General features: G+C 39.2%; 1 protein-coding gene and 1 long non-coding RNA gene across 5 annotated transcripts in view; one reads left to right on the top strand and one right to left on the bottom strand.

Annotated features, from left to right (window-relative positions):
- LOC115084461 overlaps positions 1–8069 on the top strand; it is a 36919-nt gene extending 28850 nt beyond the window's left edge. For both annotated transcript variants that reach the window (XR_003854566.1, XR_003854565.1), the window contains exon 3: positions 7570–8069. This is a non-coding gene — a long non-coding RNA (uncharacterized LOC115084461). The remainder of the gene's footprint in view (positions 1–7569) is intronic.
- Positions 5329–12478, bottom strand: part of GASK1A (golgi associated kinase 1A) — a 64863-nt gene continuing 57713 nt past the window's right edge. For all 3 annotated transcript variants that reach the window (XM_029589371.1, XM_029589370.1, XM_029589373.1), the window contains 2 exons: positions 9053–9156; positions 5329–7735 (listed from right to left, as the gene is read on the bottom strand). In XM_029589371.1, coding sequence (XP_029445231.1) covers positions 7540–7735; positions 9053–9156 — 300 coding nt within the window. In that variant the 3' untranslated portion in view covers positions 5329–7539. The remainder of the gene's footprint in view (positions 7736–9052; positions 9157–12478) is intronic.

The following is a 12478-nucleotide window of genomic DNA, read 5'->3' as shown; positions in this document are numbered from 1 at the left end:
CCAGGGATCTGTACTTGGACCGGTGCTTTTCAATATATATATATATATATATAAATGATCTGGAAAGGAATACGATGAGTGAGGTTATCAAATTTGCGGATTATACAAAATTATTCAGAGTAGTTAAATCACAAGCAGACTGTGATACATTACAGGAGGACCTTGCAAGACTGGAAGATTGGGCATCCAAATGGCAGATGAAATTTAATGTGGACAAGTGCAAGGTGTTGCATATAGAGAAAAATAACCCTTGCTGTAGTTACACATTGTTAGGTTCCATATTAGGAGCTACCACCCAGGAAAATGATCTAGGCATCATAGTGGATAATACGTTAAAATCGTCAGCTCAGTGTGCTGCAGCAGTCAAAAAAGCAAACAGAATGTTAGGAATGATTAGGAAGGGAATGGTTAATAGAACGGAAAATGTCATAATGCCTCTATATCGCTCCATGGTGAGACCGCACCTTGAATACTGTGTACAATTCTGGTCTCCTCATCTCAAAAAAGATATAGTTGCGATGGAGAAGGTACAGAGAAGTGCAACCAAAATGATAAAGGGGATAGAACAGCTCCCCTAAGAGGAAAGGCTGAAGAGGTTAGGGCTGTTCAGCTTGGAGAAGAGACGGCTGAGGGGGGATATGATAGAGGTCTTTAAGATCATGAGAGGTCTTGAACGAGTAGATGTGACTCGGTTATTTACACTTTCGAATAATAGACGGACTAGGGGGCATTCCATGAAGTTAGCAAGTAGCACATTTAAGACTAATCGGAGAAAATTCTTTTTCACTCAATGCACAATTAAGCTCTGGAATTTGTTGTCAGAGGATGTGGTTAGTGCAGTTAGTGTGGCTGGGTTCAAAAAAGGTTTGGATAAGTTTTTGGAGAAGTCCATTAACTGCTATTAATCAAGTTTACTTAGGGAATAGCCACTGCTATTAATTGCATCAGTAGCATGGGATCTTCTTAGTGTTTGGGTAATTGCCAGGTTCTTGTGGCCTGGTTTGGCCTCTGTTGGAAACAGGATGCTGGGCTTGATGGACCCTTGGTCTGACCCAGCATGGCAATTTCTTATGTTCTTATGTTCTTACATTTTCAAGTGTTCTGGAGAGTGGGATGTAGAACTGTAAGTCGTCAGCAAAATAAGTGTTGTAGCTGAGATAAGGCTGCAGCAGATAAGTTGTAAATTCCTCACTGAAGGCATGAAATGAGAATTAGGAGGGATTTTCCTAAGCAGCTTCTTTCTACCCAAGGTTAGACTAAGCTCCTTCCTAGTTTTTTCACCCCTGGTCCGTGGTCCTATGAGATAGCTGTTTCTGTGCAGCGTGGATGGAGTGGATGCCATGGAAGGAATGGGAGTAGCTTTGGGAACTGGGACGCATGGTGGTGCTGTCAATTGCATGAACTTGCTTTGCTGCATATGGAGGTGACCATCCATTGCTTTTCTTGCTGTGGTTAGTCTGGATACAGACCACTGTAGGCATCCTGAGGCTTCAGTTTGAACAGCTGTTATCATGGTCTTGCTGCCCCAATATTATAGGTGCTAAGAAGTAGGCAAATGATATGATACAGGTGTCATTTTGACTCAAGGCGGGCATATTTCTCTCCCTGGCATCAATGGAATGGATGTACTGGGGCTGGTCAAGGCTCCTTCTGATGCCAGTCCTTCTCCTCCTTGACTGACATATGAGGTTTTTGGTCTGGATTTTCCTTTCCTTGAAGTTTCTTCATTCACCAGTTCTCCTGGGGTCCAGATGTTTTCCTGTTTTTGCCCTTAACACTGTCAAGCAGCTCCATGGGCCAAGCTCATTGTTATAAGGGTTTTTAAAAAGGGGACTGTGCCATGGGGAAAAGAGAACTGCTCATGCTCAGTTTAGATTATTTAGCATATAGACACCATTAGCACAAAAAGCTTCAATTTTATAAGTTAGTGTTCAGATGCTATGGAGGCTAATTAGTGCACTATAAGATTAGATGGCAACTTTCAAAGCGGTGCATGAGCACACATTGGCACATGTGTGTTGGTGCTCGCCCAGGGACATAGTGATTTCATATCTTGTGCGTATGTTATAAAATAGCATGATAGCATGTACATGTGCATCTAATTTTAAGAGGGTTAATGCCTAGGTGTGTTAATTCCATTTCTACTGTGTAAGTCAGGGTATTTTAAAATTGGCGTGCATCCATGCTATGACCAGTTGAACCAGTTCATCCACCAGTTTACCCAGTGTTGTGCTATGTCCTCCAAATCCACCTGGTTAATAGCCCACAATACCCCACCCCAGTTACTCTAGACCCTTTAAACCCCTCCAAAATTGCTGTGTTTTTTTATTTTTGTTTTACAACTTACACCTCCTCCATAGCAGCAGTAAATTTATGCAGATGTGGACCTGATTGTGCACTGGGGCACGTAAGTATTTACGCACTCCTTTCTTGGCCACATCCTGAAATGCCCAGACCACAAATCTTTTTGAAATTGAGTGAGATATGCGCGCAGTGGGAGATACGCGTGCATATGGGTGGCTTTTAAAATTCAGTGGGCATGCACAAGCTTGACTTTGTATAAAGAGTGGCTTCACAAACATAAATAGAGAGAAATTTTGACATCTAAGAATGTGCTAATTTTTTATTTAAATCAAACCATATTTTTTTTATTTCTAAACAAAAGAGAAATGAATCTCTTTTCACTGTGATGCAGGAATTATTTACACTTAACAATGTTCTGTACCTATTAAATATGCTGCTAAGAAAGACTTTGGAAATGAGAGAATATGGAGGTCTTCAGCACCTCAATAGACTTTTGAAGGGCGCAAGTGGAAAATAGCCACTAATATTTCAATTCCCTACCTAAAAGCCTAAATTTAGCCTCCAGAACCTCCCTTTTGCACCTAGGTTGTATATAGTTATAGTTATAATCTACCTGTTCTACTGTTACCATGTTATAATGTACTATAATTATAATGTAATATAGTTATATTCTTCCATGTTACAATGTAAAATAGGGCGGACCCCGCCCTATCTCTCAATTTCCTGTAAACCGATGTGATATTTCGATTGAATGTCGGTATATAAAAACAAACAAACAAATAAATAAATAAAATAATAAAAAGTTAATTTCTCTCCATTTTAGTTTTAGTACTGTCACCCTGACATCCAACAGGTCCCTATATTTCACTAACAATTCGTAGGTGTAAAATGGACAGTTTTCCTCACAAAGGAATTTAGCAATTTTGCGTTCTGTTTTTCTTATGACAAATCAGAAATCACATTCCTGCTGTAGACTATGAAACAGACATGAAAGATTACACTTAGAGTAATATATTAAGTACAGCACTAAGTAACACCTGTTTGTTCATTATCATAGAAAGCTCAACATAACAGGGGTTTTTGTTCTATCAAAAGACGCACTGGAAAGAAATAGGCCTTCAGAAAATGCCCAGTGCCTGGTGAAATCGATTCTTGGATCAAGGATCACCTATTGTTCTTGTATGGACCCAATGGGTAATCATCAACCAGTCATGCTGACCAGTTTGTGCTATTTTCTTCTGATAAGGTCTGAACTGAGCCTAACAAAAAGCAAAAATCTCTAGCCAAGCAGTTTTTACAAACTAGTAAGCCCCGTATTAGCCAGCTCTGAAGCTTTTACTCATGGAGAGCCACCTTACAAGGTCAAGAATTTCTGTCTGGATAGGCAGAGTACGGGTATCTGTATTGGTCCTAGAGGCAACTAGTTTTTTTTTTTCCAGATTGTGATTTCTTTTCTTGAACCAACAAAAGAATTATCCAGCAAGGATGCTGTAGATGAGCTTTTCAGGCCACACAGACCTATTCTTTAGATGTCAACCAAGAGTATGAGTGCCAAGACTCAATAATGCAATTAGTGTTTGCTATTTTCAGCATGGGAGGTCTGTCTGGGTAAGGTGCTATTACTTTTCTATGATACTGTCAGGTTCCATTGACTTTACACAGGTCTCTGAGGAAAGTTCAACACAGGAAATTATAAATCTCTTTGTGAGATGCACTAGAGATATAGAAGCTGTCAGAGTAATTTTGCTGTCATCAATCTCAAGGATTATGTCACATAATGTTAATGTGCCCATAAGAGCATTTTAAAATATTGTAAGTATGTGTTCCATATTACATAAGTATGTTATTAAATCAAAGGATGAAACAATCTAGTTGCCAAATATTTGTGTCCATTGGCTGCCTGACAATTGCTGATTTTATTGAGCAAGGATATATTTCCAGTTATGAATAATATGAAAAGAATGTTTAAAGGGAGGTAATATTTGTGCTTAGTACACAGAACAGAGAATCCCTGTGCACTCAGACTGGTGCAAATTGAATCACCTACCTGGCAGTGACTTAGCATTTTAACAGGAGATGAGAAAGGGAGGTGGCAGAGCGAGATCTGTAAGCAAACTATTCTGTTTGCACATGCAGACATATACCTAGAACATCCACCCACATGCATGCAAGCTATCATCCCTCACCCTCTTAAAATAAGCAGGCACACAGTCGACATGTAACAGATGGCTTTCTATTGAACACCACCAGTAGATTGTCGATGAGGCAGATGGCTGAGTCACATCAGCAGCAGCTCAGAAGATGGCATGGCTGCTAATGCTCAATAGAAAACCATGATTGTGCTTACTTATAAACTGAAATACATTCACTCCTACATCCTTTCTTTCTAGTAGTCATTTCTTTTTGACTGCAGCAGATTTTGAAGAAATGGAAAGTGGATTCTGCTGAGCAAATTTGGCCCTGGCACCACATCTACCAAATTATAACCCAGTCTTCCGTCTTTGAGATCAGTCAGTTTTAGCGCCTCAATTATTTACTAAGCATTTTCCCCATAGAGACAGAATGGGAGAAAGCCTTGGTAAATTAGTTAGTTAATTAGCCCATGGGATGTAGTACAATGCGGAGACAAAAACCTCCTTTGTCTTGGAAAAGTCAACGAGTGGTTACTTTGAGTATTTTCAGACCCTTCTCTGCCATTTCTCACTGTTTGTCCAGCCCAAATCCCTTCTTACCACTACTCACCAATTTCTTTTTAGAGTCAAATCATTGGTCGTGGCAGCATGTATCTACCTCTTTCAGAATCTCATCTTTTCAGTGCCACTAAAGAACCCTCCCTGCCTTCTGCCAACAGATGAGTGCAGCGCGCCTCTTATTCTTCCAGACCCAGCCTCAACCAGCCTGGGGAAAGGAATAATTTCCAAAATCTGTCTATAATCTGCAATGATGACATACAGCACTATACACACAACCATCAGAGTGTTCTGCCTGCTGTCATCCTAAACCCACAAATAAACAGGCATAACAAATTGTTTATAATATAATTCGCATATAGGAAAGCAGTACTCTATATTTACATCAATGCACACTGCATATATACAGCCACATCATACATACATATATAGTGTATATACATAAATACAAATCACAAGGAGTTCCTTATTCTAATAATGTATTACTAGAATGAGAGATGCTGTTTTGCTAAACTCAAAATCCATTATAAACTTTACAAGTTTTAGTTATGGCAACATGTTTTGTTATTGGAGTTTAACTGAGCTTGGCCTATCTGGGTGGCTAACACAATGGCAAAAGCAGAAACATTTCAACCAATAAAAGAGCTCTCCTAGGATCATGTGAGAGCTCTCCTAGAATCCTGTGCTCCCTTCTACAGTCTCTGGCCAATAGAAGAGCTCTCCCAGCTTTCTGGGCAAACTTCCATGGGGCCTTTAATTAGCTGATGAGAAATGAGTTCAGACACTTTCATGACCTTTTGGACCTGTTCCTATGTATGTGCTGCGCTCGAGAAAAGGACAATGAAGATTTTCTTTCAAAATTTCAATTTTGAAGGCTTATTTCATTTTACGATATGAACATGACTGCTCCACCCATTTCCAGTTCCCAAAAGAATGAGATAAATTAACTTTACTACTGATGAGATCATAGTTTGGTTATAATTTGAAAATCTCAATCTTTTGTAATCTTTTTAAATAAACTATGATCAACTCATTATACAGGAGGCCATTCTGACCGAACCCAAGATAATTATAAAGTATGTAGATACTTCTTCCAGGCATACTTTGAAAATGAATTAACGTCAAGCTTGTGACCAAGACATGACAGTTATCTGTGCAGGGAGAGGAGGGATGGGGCAGGGGAGCAGAAATGGTGTATACACTTTTGAAAATTCCATAAATCCATGCCTGCATGCTGCTTTCCTCTTCTACTCTAAACACCTGCCTTAGGAGCACCTCTTTTTATCACAGCTGAAAGTGTGCATGTTAGTGAAGCCCATGCATACTTTTAGTTGGTTAGAAAAGAGCAGATTTTAGCCAGGCCAATTTATAGGGATGTGCATTCGTTTCATACATTTCATACGTTTCCTATACAAGCATGTAATATGAAATGTATGAAACATATGAAACGAATGCACATCTAATTGACATGTAATGGGAAACGTATGAAACGAATTAAACGAATGAAACAAATGCACATCCCTACCAATTTACTCACGTAAATAAATGGCATTAAAAATAGCCTTCATAGGTGCCAGTGCACTAATGTGCATTCAGGGTAAGGCAGCATTAATGCATGTTAATGCTACATTGCCCTTACTACACATGTGCCTTAAATCGCATTAAAGAGATTAATGAGTTGCAATGCATACAAATTTGTGTTAATCAGCTTATTAATATTTAAATAGGATAAAAGCGAACCGTGTTAGGAAATGTCCAGCATCAGGTCCCCCCTCGTTTAAAGGACCTCCCTGCACCAGGCCGATTCCCCCCTCCCCCCCCCATCCCTGGATTACCTACTTAGAGGGGTTCAGAATACATAGTGGGGACAGGAAGAGCAGCACTCCTTTATCCTGCTCCACAGAGCCATCTGACCAAATGGCATCCAATAACAGCATGTGCATTCACATAGGATCACCCGATGCCGTTTCATCAAATGGAGCCCACAGGGCAGAATAGCAGACTTTTCCAAGTGGGTAAGCTGGGGTAAGGAGATTGGCCCCACAGAGGCTGATGCTGCACCTAGGGAGGCACACTAAACCAGAGGGGGCCCAGTGCAGGACTGGGGTGCCTCTAAATTGGGTGTGGGGGGGTAATACTGGACCCTGGGGGCCTTTAAGTGAAGGAGACAGTCTGATGCTGGATTGAGGTAGGCTTTAAACATAGGCTGGTGATGACGGTGGTGATGCCGCACTCAGGAGGAATTTAATGGCTGGAGCGGGGGGCCTTCAGCCTTCCTGAGGCAGGGAGTTTGAGTGCTGGGTACATCACGACCCATGTCAGTCAAGCTTTATGTTTTATCAATGGGGTAATGCCCACAAAATCCTGGATTTAATGCCTTCTAGCACATTGGGCGTTTAACGTGGGGTTTTCCAGCAGCCAATGCCTGCAGTAAAATCAGCTGACAATGTGCATTATTGGGGGATTGTACAGCAGCTTTGCACATTAGCCCCATAGTAAGTAAACAAAACTTTTCATTTAGAGAAAAATCCATACTGCTACAGCTTTAATGATATGGTAAATTATGATCCTGTAGGTACTTCAGCAGGATCTGCCCTCTTCGATCAATGGTATGCAGTAATTCTTTCAGCCCTTGCTGGCCCCCCTGGCTTTCCCAGAATTCTTGGTCTATGTAGAGCGATTTCATGAGCAGGTTCGGTAAACAGCCTGACCGAAGTACCACCATGGCAGTCTCAGGAAATCTGAAGAAAGAAGATACCAGATCTGAGACAAGGAAATTACCAAACTCACACGTTCAAATAAATGCACAGATGCAATAATAAAAAGGTAATGATAGGTGAAGATTATGTCAGAGGCACTAATGTAACCCTTCTCTGTTAAATACTTCTCTGTTTATTTTTTCACAATTGAATTTAAATATTTTGTAATAATCAACAATGCCAATGTTTCTCATGAATTGTATTAATTGTTATAAATCCTGGCTTTTAGCTCTTAGTGATCACTATCTTGCCTGTATTGTAGTTTCCATATTGTATAAAGCTGTTTGGGGAAAAAATACAATAAAAATGAAATATATGTGTGTGTGTGTGTGTGTATGTATGTTATTGGCCCACAAATCTGTCTTGTATTCTCTTTAGTCCAGAATCCATTTTCGAGAAATTGATGAATTGCAATGTATGCATAGTAGAAATATTCTTCATTTTCCAGGATTACTGAATTCTTTTCTAAATGTGTCCTCTGGTGTGGTGGTTTTAGACATTGGTATTAAAAATGCAATATTATGTGCTTAAACGGGGATAAAGATCCTAGGACAGATATGTTAATTCAAAATATAATTTTCTGAAACTGAGTATGACGTATCAGCTTGTCAGACTGGCTGGATGGAAGGGATATTACTCAGGTCCTCAAATACCTAATTGAATAAACAGTGTTGACTAATTAAATGTGCCAGGTGAGCACAAGAATGCCCCCAGTTGTTCCCAAGCACTTCAATTCATTTCAGAGGCTCCCCGCCATAACTGGATAGCCAGCACTGCAATATGCACAGTTAATACTACGTGTCTTGAATATAACCTTTGCTTAGGTGCACAGAATAAGGAGGATAGTGGTTGATCAATTCATTCAATTTGGTGTTTACCAGCAACCAACCTCTCCTCTGTCCAGAAGACACCATTATTCTGGCAGGTTGGATTCAGGTCAAAGGTCCTTAAATCTGTGAAACCAAATAGTACTTTTTTTTTACATTTAATTACTCATCTTTCCAAAGCCATGCTCAAAGCAAGCTATAAACAATTCAGTATATAGCTGCCTGTCCTAGAGAGGCTTACAATTTAAGCTAGTTACCTGGGATAATGGAGGCAAAGTGGCTTTCCCAAAGTCACAAGAAGTTTCAGTGGGAGAAGTAGAATTTGAACAATGGGTTCCCTGGTTCACAGCCCACCGCTCTAACAACTAGGCCGCCACTCTACTCTCCTGATCCTGCTTATGATTTAAGAAGTTAAATCTTTATGGCACAACACTTGAAATGCCCAATATTCAATGGCTGTAACCCTTCTTACCGATCAATCCCTTCCAGCAACCTGAAGTTCAGTTTATCCTCAGGGTGGTGAGGTCTTCCTGCATTATCAATGTAAACCAGGTGAGCTGGATTGCTTTCACGAACCTTATGTTAAAAAAAACAGAAGAAACATGTAAATAAAATATGAGCATGTGCTCTTGGTACAATGATATGCAGCTCAAATCTTCTGACCCCTATGTGATCCTTCAGGGCTTTAAGAATGGTGGCTCTTTTGTATGACAGATTTTGGATAATGTTACAAACAGAATCAAAATTCCAAAATTTCTATGTACAACGTTCTGACGTTTTGTTTTGTTGCCTGTAAACCGACGCGATATCCTAGGATGAACGGTGGTATATAAAAACCAATAAATAAATAAATAAATAAATAAATAAATAAATAAAACTGAAAGAGAAAAATAGTAAAGAATGGGGTTTCTGGAGATAACGCTTGCTGCTTGCATGCTCATTGGGGGCTCAATTTATTCAAAATCAAGACTTAGAAAATATTTTGGAAGGAAATTAGTTGCTGAGCATGGCAAATAAAAATAATTCCTAAGGCCTAATACTGTGGAATCTTTACTTTCTGAACAATTGCAATTTAAATAGGACCTTACTGATCAGCTGTTTCCCACAATGCTGTCTGTCTTGTGTGCTACTCAGTTGCTGCTATTTGATGTTTATCCTGCAATTTAGGTAAAGCCCTAATCATAGCCTATATTAAAAATACCAGAGCTCTGAGACCCTGTATCTTGGCAAAATGGATAAACTTCCTTTATGCATGTTTTTAGACTAGTTTCAGGTCTGAGTGGATTACTATACTATCAAACTCATACCAACATTCATAGCACTTTTTACTGTTTTTCAAATATGTAGAGTCACTTTCTTCGTGCCACCAGCATCTGGAAATGGACAGATGAAGCTTAGAATGCTCCAGCTGTGGTGTCAGCTCAAACTAATGGTTTGAATCTAAAAATACTTCTCTACAGCTCAGGGAACACATTGTTTCATTTAAATATCATCTTACACACTAACATGGCCCAGCTCCATATGAATCCATAGGTAGAAAGGAAAAACGTAAAAGCTATACAGAAATATTTCATTCTTGGCGGAAAAACATTTTGAGTAGAAGAAAGTTAAACAGAAAGTTGTACAGGCGTTGTACAGGAGTTAATAACGACTCACCTGTATGTGAGAAAAATAAAAATAAATCAATCTCAAACTTCTGAGCAGCACTACACATCCCTTCACAAACAACATAGGTCAAATAATATACTGTTCTCCACTAAATCCATCCTAAAGTAGCATGCTCTGATAGCTCTATACAGTTTTATATTTTGAACAGCCTACTAAAGGAAGGGTAGTAGATAGGGAAATACATAAACTTCCAGGACCACACAGGTCTACATGAACATTTAATTATGTTTAAATAAGCTAATTGAGATGGACATTAAATCTACCACCTACATCATTTTTATTACAGCCCTTCTTTCCAAACAATACAACCTGATACATGAACTAATGTCCAGGTTAGAAGACCAGGAACTTTTCTTTATTTTTTCTGTCTTTAATTTGTATACTGTTGTTCTGGATTACAATCAAGGCAGTTTACAATGTTAATATGCATACAGTAAAACAACAAAAGAAAAACATAAACTAGTTAAAAACAGTCAACTAAAACAAAATACAGAATGGCAATTTTCCTATAAAGTCACTACTTCAAAAACAATTAGGCAAATCAAACAACAGGTTTCAGGTGTTCTATTTTAACCATCTCTAAATTATTCAGAGATATATTATTCTCAAAGGCTGCATTAAAAAGCCAGGTTTTTAGGTCTTTTTTTAAAGATCTTGAAATCTCTCTCCACTCGTAGTTCATTGGGCATCATGTTCCATAATTTGGGTCCTGCAATTGAGAAGGCCTTGTCTCTCAGTTCACTTAAGTGGGCACTTTGGATTGATGGTATGCTTCATAAACATTTATTTGCCGTCCTAAAGTTACACTGCGGAGCATGAAAGTGTAATGTAGCACCCAAACAATCAGAGTCAGACTGCTGCTAAGCTTCATATGCTCATGGGTATAAAACGTCCATGAGAAAGTTTTTTCTGGGGTTGTCATATTGTATCCCAATAACATACATGTAGATAACGGCGCTTGTACTAGGTAAAGTAGCGCGGATGCAAAAATGAAATAGAGCATCAAAAAACTGAGAATGCGTACGTATCATAGGTTAATTACAAATCGAATGAAATAAATACATTCTCCAATATTTATCAGCATGTGAGATGTTGCTTTGATATTATGGGTCTATGTGCCTATATAAAGTTAGTAGATTGCAAGTTATCAGCGTGTGAGATGTCACAGAGTATGAGAGAAAAAGGGAGGAGGAAATTAAAAGCAAGGAAAAATAGGCTTAGATTAGGATAAAAGAGAGGGTGCACGTGTTCTAGATTAGATCCTAGTTATTATGCAATGCCACAAATTTATTTAAAAGAGCGGAGTATCTATCCCTGGCAGGAAAAACGTCTCTGGCGCTTTAAAAGCAAGCTTTTGCATAGGAAATGTTAACCTATATCTAAAGGTAGGGAAAGCTTGTTAAATGTTCAGCAGTGTTTTGTGATAGAGGAAAAGAAGAGGGTTTTTTTTTTTTGTAGCTAGCTTTCCTTTCCCCCTCCTCTTCCCCAATATAAAAATGTTAAAAGTCACAATATCACATCCTAAGGAAGAAAGGGGAGCTCTGCAGCTATAGCCGCACTCCAGTCTGGAATTATGCCGGATTCAAGCAGTCATGTCTCCAGGCTCCTGGAGGCAAATAAAAGATGTGTATGTATTTGAGTGAATCTATGTTTGTGACATGTCTGTGAGGACAGAAGAGGGAGTTAATGAAGCAATTACTGTATGAGGGTGCCCTTTGCCCGCTTCAATTATCTTTTTTTTTTTTATGGCCATGACGAATAGCTTTAATTTTTGTCTGTTTTTATGGAGGCTGCTATTTGGTATTTTTCTCATCATCATCCTTTACAGGCCAAAATGATTTTGAGTGAATCGAGCCCTAAGTGACCAGGGTTGATTTTCATTCTATCACTACGTGGGGAGGTTTAAGAAGTATCAGAACTGCAAAGTGAAATGCTCCGGATGGGACAGGAGTGTTGACCAGGCAGCTCACAGCTGCATTGCTCGCTTCAGGGAGACCACTGTTTTATGAGGAGTAATGAGGGGATGTGAAGCAAGGAAAGGGGAGGGGTGGAGGGAACATTACTGCTTCATTTTTTTGAAGGAGTTAATAAACATGTGGATAAAGGTGAACCGGTAGATGTAGTATACTTGGATTTTCAGAAGGTGTTTGACAAAGTTCCTCATGAGAGGCTTCTAGGAAAAGTAAAAAGTCATGGGATAGGTGGCGATGTCCTTTCGTGGATTACAAAC

This window comes from Rhinatrema bivittatum, chromosome 2 (genome assembly GCF_901001135.1).
Source record: "Rhinatrema bivittatum chromosome 2, aRhiBiv1.1, whole genome shotgun sequence".
In the NCBI taxonomy this organism is placed as follows: domain Eukaryota; kingdom Metazoa; phylum Chordata; class Amphibia; order Gymnophiona; family Rhinatrematidae; genus Rhinatrema; species Rhinatrema bivittatum.
This window is presented reverse-complemented; position numbering and strand designations above follow the sequence as displayed.